We start from the raw sequence: 16,967 nt of genomic DNA, 5'->3' as shown, positions 1-16,967 counted from the left end.
AAATCGTGGTGAAGTTTACCTCCGAGATTATTATAAGGTATTGGCCAGTAGGGTTAAGACCAACATAAGAAAGGCAAAGAGGAATAATGAACTGGAGGTACCAATGGAGGCGAAGTCAAACCTCAAGAGATTCTATCAAATGTATTAAACTAAAACACGAGAAAAGATTGGACCAATACAGTCAGATACCGGCGAGCTAACTGATAACGACGGAGAAATGAGCAATAATCTGAATAAATATTTTTCAAGTTTTCACCACCGAAAATTTAAACATGATACCCGAGGTACCGCTTTATACAGAGATAGTGAAGAAAATAAATTAAGCGAGATAGTAGTGACTAGTAACGATGCTAGTAAGCAAATAGACAAACTAAAGCCTAATAAGTCACCAGGTCCCGATAAGATATTTGCCAGAGTATCAAAGGAATGTAAGGAAGAGCTTAGTATGCCCTTAGCAAAGTTGTTTAACATGTCCTTAAAAACGGGTGTAGTACCAGAATCCTGGAAGATAGGGAATGTAATACCGATTTTCAAGAAGGGAGATAGATCACTATCCTCTAACTACCGTCCAATCAGTCTAACATCAATTGTAGGCAAAGTGCTGTAAGCAATCATTTCAAATTCTATTCGAAATCACCTGGAGAAGCACAAGTTGATCAATGATTCCCAACATGGCTTCACAAGAGGGCGTTCATCTAATATGCTACAGGACTAGGCGTGTGTCTGTTTGTGTGTGTGTGTCTGTTCTAGGCAGCCGAAACGGCACAATCGTTTTTCATCAAACTTGGTGGAAAAATCGCAAAAAAATTCGTAGAGTGGAACAAACCTGGTCCCATGTCGATGGTTTCTTTTGGGAGGCATTAGTTAACAATTTTATTTACGATGGAAAACGATGTAAGTCTACGGACTTGGCGCACCCTAATTAACTATGCTAGTCTATGGACTTGGCACACCCTCATTCGCTGTACGCTGTCATGAGCGTTCAAACTCTCACAAGGGCACGAACGTGCCCGCAATCACTTGTGTCTAACTAATCTATTAACATTATTTTCATCTGTTTTCGAAAGACCAATAAGAAAAGTGGAGGCTCATGGCATTAAAGGAAATATTCTAAAATGGATTAGGGCGTGGTTACAGGGCAGGAAACAGTGAGTGAGCAGTAATGGCACTAAATCCGATTGGAGCAACGTCACTAGTGGAGTTCCCCAAGGCTCAGTATCTCTCCTTAGTCTGTACTCACCCCTGATGATGTGTATTACACGAAAGAGCTTGGGAACTTCGTGTTTTCTTGTTTCCTTGTGGTTATCAGCATATATATATATATATAGTGTGTGTGTGTATCGAATTTCATCAGATGGCGCAATGTTAAGGCTAAAATAAAACTTATGCGATCACAGACCGCTGTGATAACGCTCTCATGTGACCATCTTACACCAGGTGACGCAACTCGCGAGCATGTTACTATCCAACCCTCTTAAACGTTTATTTTTTAAGCGCGATGATCTTCATTTCAACGAGCAACATATACTGTATACAGGAGTAACTGAATGTAAAGATCTTTGGACTTGTAATGAAAAGTGGTTTATCAAATCCATAAAAACAGAACAGCACATTAAAATGCTACAAAAGATAGTGGCATTGCATACACGCGTTGCGTCATAAATGCTGAATCACCTTACATCATCATTCTAAAGCCAACGTGACCACCGTCTCCCTTGGGTATAAAGCTGGGTGTACTTGCGTCTCCCCGCATCATTCCTACTCCAGAAACACAGCTGCAGAGATCATCCCTACGACACACTGAAGAGATACTTGACTTGCTTCCTCTACGGTGTCCACACAGCGGAAGGTTAAGTGTAGCAGCTTGAAGGCAGATCTATAAACCAATTTGTGGTGTACCAACCAACAAGGTATTTAGCTATACTTTCTTTTTATCAGCGAGACTTATTACAGAATGAGATCCAGGAAGAATTTCGTGATTGTTGAAGCAAACTTTGTTTTTCATGAAAGCTCCCACAATGAAAGACGTTTAATTTTAAGACTACCACTCGTTTCATAGAATGAATATTGACTTAGTAAATTATGCTGAAAGTTGTTATTAATTATTTGTGTATATGTTAATCAAATATGAGATAATTATTCATATTTATATAATTGTGGGAAAGACATCTATCACTGAAATGATTAAGACGAAAGAGATGAGTTATTTATAAACATCACAACTACTTCAGTTTGCCCTACTGTCTAACAAAGTCAGTAAGAGACGGAAAACAAGGGCATATAATATAAACTAAATCGGTAGACATTTTAGTTATTGCTCTAAGCTGTTTTGGTCAGCCATATGAATGCGTTTCCTGGCCGACAGAGTATTTTTCCTGAATTTCAAGACTATTTGTCTCGTGGCGCTCCTCTACTCCGGACTCACACAGCTTATAACGAATTTTTATCTCCTTGTAATTCATTTCAAAAGTTCATCTACCTTTGAGTCCTTTTTCAAACATTATAACAGCGATTGCAGTACTTTAAAATAAAACTGATAATAATTATAATATTTACAAAGACTTAAAATGAAAAGCTTTTCTTGCATGACTAAATTAATATTATCACTTAAACTATGATCACATTTTCATCTTCAGAATATGTAAGGTGGCCATTTTGTGCACTTCATATTGTTAAAGTCCAGCAAACCAAAGTCGGTATATATTTATCTCAACATTCGACAGTTTTAGTGTTGCTCTTGGGATGCTGCTCACGTGCCCCGAGTGTTACTGGTTTACGCTGGAACCAACCCCAGGCCACCCAACTGTGGATATACCATTTAGGAAAGTAACTGCGGTCGAGTGTAGTGCCGGTCACACTCACACCTTGTATACCGATAAAAAAAGGCTAAATCTATAATTGTGTTTTATTCGTACTGCCTTTCGCGAGCCAAACTTTTGCTATCACGTGATACCTGAAGGTTTTAAATTATGGTCAAACTAAGACAAAAAATAAATCCCTCTGTACTTTATTATCAACCTTACCGAAAACAGTAATATTTCGAGTCAATTTTCTAAATTCGCCGGCGTATTATACTGTGTGTGGAACAAATATATCAAGAGACAATAATGTATACATTACCTTCATTTTAAAATATTAGGCGTATGTAAGGGAAATCAGTCTTGTGAGTGACATTATAGTTACTATTTATGGCCCTAAATACCAAGACAAACAGAAACTGTTGCTGGGGTAAAAAGAGACACTTTACAAATAACTTCAAGTTGGAGATGTGTTACGAGTTGTAGTAGCCTTAAAATGTACAGAAACCGTGTCGCCACATACAGAGGTTCATAATCTCTCGTATCAGTCATTAAATTCTTCCTGGAATGGCCAAGTTGACGGTGCTGGGGAACAACACAGGTGAGTATCGAGCAAAGTTTTTCCTTAATCATTTCTCTTTCAGCCAAAACGTGACGCACCCAAGACCTGCGATATGGCCGCCCACTTCCCCAGAGCCGCCGTGTTCCCAAGATGAGCGTGAGTGTGTGCCAAGGCAGCTCCAGTTGACTGTACGAATAAGAAAGGTTTGTATTTTGAATTTCTTGAACCTCTAGAGTTAGTTACTCATACCAATAACTCTTGCAGCTTCAGCATGTTTCATCCGAGGTTTCCCGGTCCACCTTGTGGTCCCGTAGGCTTCCATGATCCTCGTGGTTGCCATTCTCACCGGCCTCCTTTTCGACCTCCACCATTCATGGGTCGCGGTGGGTTTGCTGGCCACCGGCCGCATGGACCGCATAATAGGCCACTGATGCCACACCACCACCCCTTTGGCCCACCGCCCCATATGTGCCCACTGTTTGGTGGCCACACACGTGGTGGTAGAGGACGTCATGGCATGGGATCGGCAGCTCTTATCGCCGCTACATACTTTCTCGGTCGTCACATGTGGCACGCTGTTGATCCTCACTTCCAGGATGATCTTGAAGAGTTTGTCCCACCATATGGCGCTGAACACTTTCCTCCTCGCCCAGTTTATGCTGAACCACGTAACGCTGAAAAAAACCGTCATGCTGAAAGTTCAGATCATCACATGGATGAAGATGAAAAGTCACCGAGGCAGCCGAATGATGAAGCTGAAGAACAAGAGCAGTTGCAGACTTGTGATATGAATAGTGATGATCTGTGGGTGGCAGTTGGTAGTGAGGTGTGGACTGTGGAGGTGGCGTTGGGACCGTTTGCTGCAAATGAGGTGAAAGTGGACAGCGATGGGCAGACGAGCGTGGAGGTGCATGCCGCCCACTACCATGGAGACTGCCTGGTAGCCTCCATGATGCACCGTCTGCCTCCACCACCATGTGCTGCCCCTTTCACCATCTCTCACGCCCACACTCCCCCCATCGCACTCATTACAGCCCGCAAGGCTCTCTGTCCCTACACCACTGACGCCGAGAAAGATTTGGCGCAACCTAACGCTGATCACACCAATGAGAAAAAAATGTAAAACGTTTTTCAGTAACTGCTCTGCTTATACATAATTCTAGTACTGTTTTACATTCTTTTAATAAAATAGTATCAAACTGGCAAGTTAACTTGTAAGTGCTACAAATAGCTATAACAATAAGTTAGTAGATTTTACTTCTAAATGCATTACATAACATTGTGTAAACCATGATAAACATTCTGCTCGATATCTAAAACGGATATGTCCTGTACCGAGATGCATGTGTTTATAGTTGTGGTTAATTTGAATTAGATTTTAATGTTATATTTCTTGACTTAATAAAGAGTACATATTCCGTGGTTGTGTTTTATTAACAATGTCCAAATATTACAGTGTTGGTAAAGGGTCACTTCTGGGTTGCTGGGAGCCAGTACCGGATTAATGTAATTTTGTACACCAAAAGTAAAGAATTAACTCCAGGTATTTCACTGAGGTTACAGATGAGATAAATTCGTTATAACACCGCACATTAAAATCCATTAGTCTTTTAAGTTTTCGCTTTGATCCAAAAATAATGTTTTAGTCTTTCCAAAATGTAGGAAATATTTATCGTCTTATCCGATGTTTACAAGACTCCAAATCAGTTAACATGTCAACTGTATCCTTTGAATCTCTCCGCAACACTAACAGGGCATCCGAATACAACAAACACTAATGGATATCTCATATACCTAACATAATAAAAACAAAGTTCCCATGAACTCACCACTGTGGTCGCAGGTCAATGACCCACATCAGGACCTGGGGGCGAAAATATAATAATAATAAATACAAATTAATAAAAAAAATAATATAATAATAATAATAATAAAGGACCATAAAGAAATACAAAAATTAAAAACAAATCAGTAGTGAAAAACGATATAAGTACTGCAATTGTGTGTAAATTAGTAGAAAGTCAGATCAGCAACTTGGGACTTCCAATACCTTCCCAGGTGGTAGTACCTCTCTGTTTGATAACTGCCTACTCCGGTTTCCGCTTATACTAACACTACATAATGAAGAACAGACTGACTACCTGAACGACTCGTAAGCCGATAATAGAGATAAATTATAAATAAAGGGAAAAGAACACGAGAACTACCATTTGCAAATGACTCGGTTTTTACTGCGGAATTAGAGACAAAAGGTTAGGTGCCGAGGAGGGTAGAAACATCCACAAAGAGGAAGACTGGAACAGTGGCGGCTCGTGAAAAATAAAATAAGAACATAACATAACATAAGAGGGACTGCAAGCCTCACACAACAGTAGGATACACAAATTTGACCTACCTCAGGTATGAGTTGTAGTTGATGTCCACGAATTCCCAGGGCATGGTAGTAGTGTTGGTGGTGATGGACCAGTATTAATTGAAAATAAAGTCCGCGTGTCTGCTCTTTGATGTAGCAAAATTGTTTATTACTATTTCATTAAAATCCTTTATTTCTGTTATCATTTTATTTTCAATGGATATCACTGCTAAAGCAGACAGTCTGTCATTCTGATAAACACTGATGTTAAACTGGCGTGTATATTCTTTGTTCCTGCTTGTACTGTTCTGTTGAATGGATAAAACTGGTGTAGATCTTCCTCTTGCTTTGATTTCAGTCTTTTCATTTAATGTCAGCTGGGAAAAGTTGATGTTTTGCAAATACTTCACTCGATTTTCCATCGTCAAAAGGTAATTAAAGAAAGCACGATTTAACCACACCGTCCACACGTTGTACGAGACTGAGCTGCTTCAAGTGCAGCGGCGGCGATAACAGACATGAATCGTACAGCATTGACAGCAACAATGAAAGTAACTTAAATTTTGGTCTGATTATAATGAAAATTCACTTAGCAACGTATTGGAAATAATTAAATAACATATAAAATGATATATTTGTTGGTAGTGTATTATTCAGCTGTCTCTCTAAAGGAATCATACGCCTGGCAGTGAGTGTCTGGGAGGACTGCAGCCCTATGCACGAGCCGCCACTGGACTGGAAATTAATACAAGAAAAATATAATTATGACATGTTGAGTGGTAGAGGAGAAACTGAGTAATTGCAAACTCTAGACAGGAAAATAATGTATGAAAACAAGCAAGACGCTTTAACACCAGGGTTCATCTTAGAGTGAGAGAAACTTGTGAAGAGGAGGAGGTCATGGAGAAGGTAAGATCAGCATGAATTAGATGGTACGAAGTTATATGGATCACGTATGACAAGAAAATGCTTAAAAAACTGGCAACAATAATTTCGAAAATAGTGTTTATACCATTTCAGTTCATCCACTACTCTATTTCCAAACCAATGTTTACCTATTTCCCGCCTAAATCTGTCTAATTTAAAACCATTGTTACGAGTTCGCTCCTCGTTGGATAGTTTGAGTACCTTTGTAATGTCCCCTTTGTTTAGCCCTGACTTCCATTTATACACAGCTATCATATCGCCCCTCACTTTACGTCTCTCGAGGGAGTGCAAATTAAGATGCTAGAGTCTAACCTGTCTCTGTACTCAAGGTTCCTAATGCCCGGGATTAGTCTTGTCATTCTCCTCTGAATTCTTTCTAGGGATTACTGGAGTTTGATTACATGTCATAACTAATGGATGCATTTAACAACAGGGAACACTACTCAGTCCAGTGTACATACCTGAACCGCTCACAGCTCAAGGTTGAAGAAGCTAGAAGTCCAGAAAACAGTGATGGCAAACTTGTTCGGAGTGAGAATTGTAAACTCTTGGAACAACCTGCCGAAGAGTGTTGGGACGGCAGCGAGTGTGAGCTCTTTCAAGACCAGACTTGACCAACACTGGAGCAGGTTCAGATATATTCAGGAGACAGTACATGCCCAGTACTTGCCAACAGAGACGTGACTGACAGCCCAAGCGGCCAACAGTCGATCAGTAGCGAAGAGGAAAAACAAAATAAGGACAAATATTTATATCAACGTAAGATTCCGAAAGCTTTCTCATAATTTTTATTTGTTGAAGGACTCTTGTAGTTACTAACCTTGTTCTAGTAACATTATAACGCTAACCTCCTAATATGAATCTAATACGTACTTTCATCTCCTTGAAATTGTGTAAATCAACTTATTCACAAAGTTCAAATATCAAGTAAGTACGCAATTAATAATCAATGACATTAAGGTATTCTATAGATCAACATATATTTGGTAGTTGAACATTGTTAGTTGTTGAGGTTCACACTAACGCTCCCTCACACCGACATGTCAAGAAAGATGTCAACATGCCCGTCTTTAGAGGAGACCCCTGTGGCATAACTTGCTTGATTCTTACATATACCGCAATATTTTACGCAGATTATGTCATTATCAATTGGATTGTGCTACAGACGATGTCCAGCAGGTATGTTAATGATATTATTTTTTCGTGAGGTCCCGCAAAGGTGGTCATTAGAATCGTACTCCTAACAGGTAAAAGCTGCCCTGCACAATTGAGACGAAGCAGGTAAACACTATGAACAATTTTCATCAGCTTTTTCTAAGTTTACATTTGAGGGAGGTTGTTTTAAATTATATATAGCCAAGAATATAGTTAGAATTTGTCAATTCTGAGAACAACACTGCCACCAGAATATGTTTGATTTTGTTCATTTTTTCCACATGTTCTTTACATTATAGTAATGTACCATAAGTATTTTAGGTCAATTTGTAGTTTCGGTTAATATATTGGACTAACCCAGGTTAATATATTGGACTAACTCGCCTGGCTGCATAGCGCCTATGCGGCCTTATCATCTCACGTCCAGAAATGTCTCAATTTCACCATATCATAGTAAGTTCTTTCTGTTTAATATACCGGGGAAGTTAGGTTAGGTTAGGTAGATTTATTTGGTTTGGTTGGTTAGGTCTGTTCTTCATAACCACAAATGTTAAGTAGTGTTTATTTAAAAAATATCCGTTTTTTTAACATTTCCACAAACTATACCAGTCTCCACTATAATATAATAATGAAAATCCGGCGTTCTTATAATTGTTTTCAATCAATTTCACCCGCGGGTTAGTCCTATATAATTACCCTAACCCATGAGCGAGTTATTTTTATTACTGTTTATTTTCTTTAAATATTTTCATCAGTGAGTTTTGATATGATAATCATTTATTGTGGAAATTGTTCGTTTCATAGATAATTAGGCGCCGAGGCGCGCACTAGTTTATCTTGCTGGCGGTAATGAGGCCGTGCTATGCTGAGGGGTTTTTCTTGTGCCCGGGGCAGTTCATTTTTCAGCATTTCGTGTGACGGTTGTCGCCAATCTTACATGGATGTACAGTAATTTGTGAATTTAGGGGTAAAGACAACGAGACCCTTCAAGTGTTTAAAGATCACGGCATTATTCCTTTACATAGAGACTGTTTATTTTCGTACATTATTTTCATCAGTAAGTTCTGACATGATAATCATGTATTGTGGAACTCGCCAATACAATAAATCACTCCGCTGCCTGAGCTCCTTAGCGCTGTTGCACCCGCATCATCTCACTTCCAGAAAATGCCTCAACTTTCACCATATCATAGTAAGTTCTTTCTGTTTAATATACTTGGGGGTCCGGAGGAGCAGAGCCCCCGGTAAGAAGTTAGGTAAGGTTAGGTAGGTTTGTTTGGTTAGGTTGGTTAGGTCTGTTCTTCATACCCACAAATGTTAAGTAACGTTTTTTTTTAAATATCCAATTTTTAACATATTTCCACAAACTACGACAGTGTCCACTATAATATAACTGTGAAAATACGGTGCTTTCATAATCTTTTCAATCAATTTCGCCCACTGGTTATTCCTATATAATTACCGTAGTTTCGACTAACCACGGCTCTCGAGTTGATCAATGTGCTTTTCCGATAGTTTAGACAATTTTAAGACAGGCAGATGACTTAAAAATACCGAGGGATCTGGTTAGGAGGTTAGATTAGGTAATTTTAGGTAATTTGCAAGAGAAACGTCATAGAAGAAAAGTGTCTTCAAATTGTCTAAACCACCGGAAAATCACATTGCTCAAATCAAGAGCCAACGTTGGTGTATAAACTACAAATTGACCGTATTTAACCCTTCGGCTCCGGGAGGTTACCCTAAGCTGGATAAAATCGTCTGGCAGTAGCCAAAATAAAATGTCGTGAAGTGCAGAAATTCAGCAAAAGGGTTAAAGGTGGCAACAAATTTTTATTTTTATTATAAATATTTTTTTATTTTAGTTTTTAGTTTTTCTCACCTGTACTGGGCAGGGCATAAAGGAATGAAGGAAATTTGGGGGTAAAACATTGTGAAAACCTGATCATATGACACTAAAATGATGTCTGTGTGCTTTGCATGTGAAGAGATTAATTATATACGGTACTTTAACTACTCCTCAGAAAAATCTGCTAAGTCAGCACTTGTCTGTTTGTTTATAACCGATCTGCTCAAGACTCTCACGTCCACTCAAAATGTAAAATTACATCATGATGTTTCATCGAAGTTACTTTCATTGGTACCAAATATCATAAGTACTTTCTGTTTAATGTGGCAGCCTGAGCCCTCTGGCTTGGAAGTTAGGTAAGGTCAGGTGGTAGTTTTTTTTTTCGAGGAATAGCCCACCTCAGCACAGGTCATATACACCACGAAGATGCTGAAAAACCAGCTTTTTGAAGTAAGGAAACAGAAGAAGGCAGAGCATTCCACAGTTTGGCTGTGTGAGGAAAGAAGGATGTATACTATAACAGTTTATTCTAGTGTGACCGACATCCACACAGAAACGATGGACACCGCGGGCAAGACGAGTGTTACGAGCCCACAACCTTACCGGCAGTACACAGGATGCCAAATCCACCGAACATTTCCCGTTAAAGTACAGTACCTGTAAAAGAGAGAAAGTGAAGCAACATTGCAGCGAAGAGAAAGGGAAGAAAGATTATCAACTGGAGGAGGAGAGTCAATAAGATGAAATGCCTATGATTCCACCCTATCTAACAGTTGGGCAGAAGAAGAGCCACCCCAGATATGAGAGCAGTACTCCAAGTTAGGATGAATGAATCCCTTATAAATTTGAAGCAACTGTTCAGGAGTTAAGTAGCTATGGCATCTGTGTGGCTTATATGACATATTAGAGGAAATAGTGAGGCCTAGCATATCTACGTATTTTAGAATTTGGCAGAATGATTGCATCCTGAAATGTCAGGTTCTATTAGGTTCAAGTTTATGTTACCTCTTTTTAAATACTTACTGTAATGATAAGAACATTTGTTGAAAAAATGAACAAAATCAAACAACGCCTTCTGGTGGTAGTGCTGTACTCAGGCATTACCAAATATAAAAAAGGATAATACTCAGTTTAATACTTAAAACCATTTGTGCACCTTAACTACTTAATGATTAACATTTCACCATAGAACATGTATGAACACTTTCTTATTTTATGAAATTGATGAAAAGTGCATGACCAATACATTTACGTTAATCACTTTTACACTTTTTAAATCTTTCTTCTGCAGAAAGGACTCCAAACTCCACCTGGCATGTTTGTAGTAGGGTTTCTTACTTTTAGGTTTTTTCAACATCCTGGGATTCTGGGACAAAAACCAGTCCCTATCCCAGGATCCTGGGATTTCCCTGTTTATGGAAATAAGGGTACTTATACGCGAAAATTAACAAAACCTGTGTACTTATTTAAAAAAGAAAAAGCTTTAACATAGCATAGTGCTGTACTGCATAATATTTATGCATTAATGTTATAGTCATATCATTAGAACAAAAATTATTTCTCATAAAATTGAACACAAAACATTATTACAGTATACACAGTTCTTCTTGGACTCCGATTAAACTAAAAGTACAGTTACTGTACCTGCATTGGTAAAATAGCCCATTTATTTCGTAAGCACTACAATACATTCAGTAGCATGTTCTTTTTTATCTATGTTGAAAAATAATATACAGAAGCAGTATATAATGATTTTAAATACATTACCACTATCTTCATCTGTGTCTACTCAGGTTGCTTTAAGCTACTGTACTTCATTAAATCATTGCATTCAACTATCTTTATGCAATTGATATTATTTTATTGTTAATAATTAAATATGCCTCCATGAATGTCAATCTCAATATTATGTATCATTTCATAATACAGTACTGTACAGTAATGGCTAATACTGTACAAGCAAAATTATAGATTTTAAAACATGCGGAGTATCTACTCAGGCCAGACCGCAGACCATAGCTCCCCACTCTACGTTTCCTGCCACGAATTAGTCTGCATAAGACATAAATGGTGTGAAGCATGTGCCATGTGACCACCAAGTAAGCACCAATGGACATGATGGGAATGTGTATTTTTTTTTGTGAGCATTTTTTTTATTTTTTAACAAGTACTGTATTTATTAACAAGAACACTAATCTCTTAGATACAACTTAACATTACAGTGTTTCATCACACTTATGATTTAGACCCTATTTTACCAATACACTGTGCATGGCACCACCTCTCATTGTACACTTTGGGAACCGAGTTTCTACCAAAAAATTTTTTTCATTTGTGTTTTGTATTTTACCTTTTCTTCATGTGATTACTGTACTGTATACAGTATATACTGTATAGTGTTATGCAGTACACAGTAATACAGTACAGGTATAATTTTTTTTAAGGCTATAAGAGTTTAAAACTATTTTTAATACTGTACTGTAACATACTATAATTTTTAGCTGACAGTCTTGTTTAATCTTGCAGCTTATGGGGAGCATTACATGTACTTTTATTCAACATACTCGTCTTCTTGACACTAATGGCACACGTGCGAGCAGTCTTCAGTGACCCAGGGATTGTGCCTCTGCCCCAAAGTCGGTTGGATTTTTCAGATATGCATGCAGGTTAGTACTGTGCAGTTTTACAATGGTCACCAACATTGTTCAGTAACATTCTGAGAGAAAAAAAAGATGGTTGGTGCCCAATTTGCATTTACAGTACAATACCTGTATTATTCTAATTTTGTATCTGCATTTAAGTAAGGTAAAATGTTGTAAGCTTTAAGGAAACCTAAATATTTTTACACAAAAGACAAATAGTACGTGGGGATTTTAACAGAATTTAGCACAGTAGTACTTGTATTGTGGTATAAGATGAAGATTTATTCGCTTTCACAAAGACATTCAGACTCAGCATCCATCTGAGGTTATGCCTGAGGCTGTATTCTTTTGTGTGGGACCACAAGTTTCAGCTTGTCTGATACTTGGGAAATTTTGACAACTTTGGTGTAATTCGATCAATTTGGTCTCAGTGTTGATAAATTGATGAGTTCAATAATTTGACCTCTCCAAAAATTTCCAATTTATCATAAAAGTTCAAATTAGGGGAGTTCAAGCATACATCACAGAATATTCCCCACAAAAATAATTTAATTTTTTTAAATGCAAATTGCCTCTAATAATAACAGAATGATGAAACATGAGCAAATAAATTTGGCTCTACATCGACTCTTAACAGTTCTTGCACGTTACACTAATTTCTTACCTAGATTCCAGCCATCTCTAAATATTTAGATTTTTTTTTTTATAACCTTATTCACATTTCGAAAAAGCTCAGTACAGTACAGTACAGTGAAAAGAAGGGAGTTGTAGTCACCACTGCAGAACTTAGGTACGTTACCAACAACAACTGCCAATTTTGCCTCCTGAATGGTTCCTTCTAGCTTTGAGAATATGTATTCTGATAATTTTTCAGTTTTTTACCGAGAATTATCATATTCACTTACATACTGGACTTAAGGAATTGGATATAGCAAAATATTTGGTCACATTACAATATAATGTACTGTATACTACTGTAAACATGACCAGCTGTGAAAGCAACCCAAGTGAAACTACCAGCAGTAGCGTGCTTGCCTCTCACGACTGCATCATGGGTTCAATCCCCTGTTCAGACGTGAGGAGAATGTTTTTCACTGTCTCACTACCAAACATCATAGGTTTTCTTCTGCTACAGTTTTCCAGTTTTCTCCTGTACTAACACTGGACAATGAAGGTCTTAACAAAGAACAGACCAACCACCTGAACTGTTGGTAAGCTGACAAGGGGAGTAAATGATAAAAAAACAAAGCAGGTGAAGAATGGCACCAAGCACCGGAGAGTTCAAAACAAACAAGCTAAGCATGTTTGCAGTGTATGTATCTGCAGATGTATGTACATTAGGTTAGACATGTGGTATTATAAAATGCACATATTCACAGAGATATAGTCAAAGAAAAAAGTCGTGTTACACCCCTCTAGTGTTATGTTCCAAAATCCATGATGAAGAATTTGGTTAAAGTGACAGCAAAGCTTTGAGATTTAAGTCTGAATAGGGAACTTTACCAAAATTCGTCATCTTGGATTTCAGAACATACAGCATGAATAACATAATGCAACTTTTTTCTTTGACTGGATGTACTGGATGTATTTTCTAAGGTGATATTGACTCTACAGTATTGTACTCCTTGTGCAAGGTATTTTTCATCATCATTACTATTTTGTGGCTGTTTTTCATGCTTGTATGGATTAGCCATGATTGCCTGCTGGTATGGTATCCTGGCTGCTGTCAGGCAAATTTGAAGCAAGATTTATGTCTGGATGCTCTTCCTTTTGTCATCCCACCTTTATGGAGTGGGAACCGGGCATTATATGTAGGACTTCTAAGTACAGTACAGTACCCTTTTAGCTGGCAAGGGAGGATTGGTACTCCTTAAGCAGGGAGTGCTTGTTAAATTCATGCAATGTACAGTAATATAAATTACTGTTTTTGTGTGGGTTTGTTTTCAAGACAGATACTGTAGGTATAAACTAATTATCTTTCCTTCGCTTACTTTTCCATACACAGGAGGAGAAAAAAATGATGATTGGACAGTATGTGCCAGATGTGAAATGTATCGGCCACCACGGGCACACCACTGCCGTATATGTCAGCGTTGTATACGCCGAATGGACCATCATTGTCCATGGTATGATGGGCTATAATTTTCAGAAGAAAATTCACTGCTTATTTTTATATATTTCAAAGTTTTGGAACAAAATTCATCATATAATAACTTGTTCGTCTTTGATTGCATTGTATGATTAATTTATTATGTTTCAGGATTAACAACTGTGTTGGAGAATGGAACCAGAAGTATTTCTTGCAGTTTTTGATGTTTGTTGGTCTGATGTCTATATATGCAATGAGTCTCATTGCATATTCTTGGATTAAGGCTTGTCCAGAATGCTCTAAAGACATGATGGTGAAACAGGGCCGATTGTGAGTACAATTTACTGTACCTCTAAAATATAAAATTTTAATTTCATTTTTGAGAACAGGTTATACCAGTATAGAGTCAATTTCATTTGTTACTGAATGTGACATTAAAGTAAATCTCTATTTTTAAAAAGTAGTGTGACTGCTTACACACTTTCCTTGCCTTTGAATATTTAATATTTCAGTTATAATACATTGAGTTTTGATTTGGGATAATTTTTACTTGCACTGGCTACTTTATATATACTATGTGCAATTTGTACGTATGATAATACAGTATGTGTATATAATTTTATCTTACCTGCAATACCTCATTCTGTAAGGGAGCTCCCCTTTGAGGGAGTGTCTGTGATAACTTAGCCATCAGGCTATACTATTACTATGATTTTTCCACCTTTTTTCTCCTTCATGTACTAATCCTTCTTCCACAGTACTGTATAGACTGTTTCTCTTCTGGCATCTTTTTCACATGTCCATATCATCTTAGAACTCCTCTCTTCACTTAGTTACTACTCCACAGCTTACCTTTGCCTACTTAGCCAATTTAAGTATCCCATAAACTTTACTCTGTCTTATTTCCTTCATCCAGGTACCGGGTAGTCCTAAAATGATGCAGTCATTTGACAACTTGTTTCTGTAGCTTGAAAATTTATACTACTTTCCAAACCTGTGTATCATATGAGGCGCTCCGCATTACAAGGGGGTGAAGCGCCAAATTTAAAAAGCGAAGAAAAACACGTTTAAGGTATTTTTAAATTTAAACAACCATAATTTTGTTATTTTTCAGCTAGAAGGTTCACTTTATTTATATTGCAGCTCAATCTCTCTCCTAGCGAACAGTGAAAACTGGAAGTTAGTACTGTAAATAGTTATTATTTTATCGCGAGTTGAATGAAAATAACTACCCATCGTGTTTCTGTAGTTATGAAAATATGCTAAATAATGCTCACTATTTTCACTTATTTCATTATTCTCTAACATTCACAATGTAATGATAGTAAGCTTACAAATAAGCTCTCAGTGAGTCATCATTCTCCTACGCTCACCATACTGTATAACTTAACCTTAAACTCAGGTGAGAACAAATACAGCAGGTCTGGGTTTGAGAGATTTCCGGTGTACTGTATTGAGACAAATTTTCTTGTCTCGAGAAAAATTACACATATACCCTGTACAGAATTTTTCTGGGCACTGATAAATGTTTCTTCATCAGATTCCAGTTGGACAGATACAGAGCTGTATTTATTTCTGTAGACCCTGCTGTACACATACAATATATTCTAAATAAACAAAATATAATACATGTACTGTATAGTGTATACTGTACACTATAACCCTGTACTCACCAGCAGATGCATTGTCTTGAACTTGTGATGCAGGCAGGCCAAATGGTGGTATGATATTACAGGATGGCCTGCCTTTGTCCTGTACCATTTACTGTAGTAGGTGTTTTTTTTGTTTTTTTTACGGGGATTAGCCTACCCAGGCACAGGTCACTGACCCACATCGGGGCGAAAATGTAATAATGATAATAATAATAATAATAATAATAATAATAATAATAATAATAACAATAATAACAATAATAACAATAATACAGCTACTCCTCGACTTACGACCTATTCGACTTAAGACCACCCGGACATATGACCGCCGCAGTCGTATAAAATATTTTTCAAATTGCGTATTTTCGAGTCCCGACGCTCATTTTAGATTTTCTATGTATTATTTTCGCATTTTCGACTTAAGACCTGGTCGTCGGTCCCTAACCTCATCGTAAGTCAAGGACTGACTGTAATAATAATTCATAGTAAATAAAATTTCTAATAAATAATACAAAATTTAAAATAAAATAATAATGATAATAATAATAATAACAACAACATTGTAATAATAATAATAATAATAATAATAATAATTATTATAAAGAACCATAAAGAAATACAAAAATTAAAAAAAGATCAAAAGTGAGAAACAATATACTGTATGTATGTTGTGTTGTCAATAGTGAGAGAAACAATTGAGACCCTGCAATTGTGTAAATGAGGCAGAAAGTCAGATCAGCAACCTGGGACTTGGTCACAATTTATGTGATGCCATATGGCAGCAGGATCCACCATTAGACAACACATTATGCTTCCAATATCTTCCCAGGCGGCAGTACCTCCCTGTTTGGTAGTTACCGACTACCTACTGTCACTCTCCTCTCCCGCCATTCATGAAGGAAAGATTGTACATGCACTGTATACTGTACATGCAGTACACCCT

At 37.5% G+C, this 16,967-nt stretch overlaps 2 protein-coding genes across 3 annotated transcripts in view; both read left to right on the top strand.

The window, feature by feature from the left end:
• The first annotated feature begins 1,739 nt into the window (after nt 1–1,739).
• Nucleotides 1,740–4,778, top strand: LOC121859157. Its single transcript, XM_042355896.1, has 2 exons — nt 1,740–1,910; nt 3,625–4,778. Exon 2 carries the CDS (start codon nt 3,632–3,634, stop codon nt 4,481–4,483), a length of 852 nt encoding a protein of 283 aa, XP_042211830.1. The 5' UTR covers nt 1,740–1,910; nt 3,625–3,631; the 3' UTR covers nt 4,484–4,778.
• A 2,877-nt stretch (nt 4,779–7,655) lies between these two features.
• Nucleotides 7,656–16,967, top strand: part of LOC121859155 (palmitoyltransferase ZDHHC3-like) — a 30,576-nt gene continuing 21,264 nt past the window's right edge. Inside the window, exons 1-4 of one of the 2 annotated variants that reach the window (XM_042355894.1) lie at nt 7,656–7,819; nt 12,168–12,307; nt 14,289–14,409; nt 14,544–14,702. In XM_042355894.1, the coding sequence (XP_042211828.1) occupies nt 7,701–7,819; nt 12,168–12,307; nt 14,289–14,409; nt 14,544–14,702 (539 nt within the window). In that variant the 5' untranslated portion in view covers nt 7,656–7,700. The remainder of the gene's footprint in view (nt 7,820–12,167; nt 12,308–14,288; nt 14,410–14,543; nt 14,703–16,967) is intronic. The other variant, XM_042355895.1, reaches the window with a different exon arrangement.

Source organism: Homarus americanus, unplaced genomic scaffold (genome assembly GCF_018991925.1).
Source record: "Homarus americanus isolate GMGI-L3 unplaced genomic scaffold, GMGI_Hamer_2.0 scaffold50924, whole genome shotgun sequence".
Lineage (NCBI taxonomy): Eukaryota > Metazoa > Arthropoda > Malacostraca > Decapoda > Nephropidae > Homarus > Homarus americanus.
The sequence above is the reverse complement of the archived record's forward strand: the minus strand, read 5'-3'. Positions and strand labels throughout refer to the sequence as shown.

Excerpts from the sequence above, each read along its gene's own strand:
- LOC121859157 (XM_042355896.1), top strand. The coding sequence starts at position 3,632 with ATGTTTCATCCGAGGTTTCCCGGTCCACCTTGTGGTCCCGTAGGCTTC.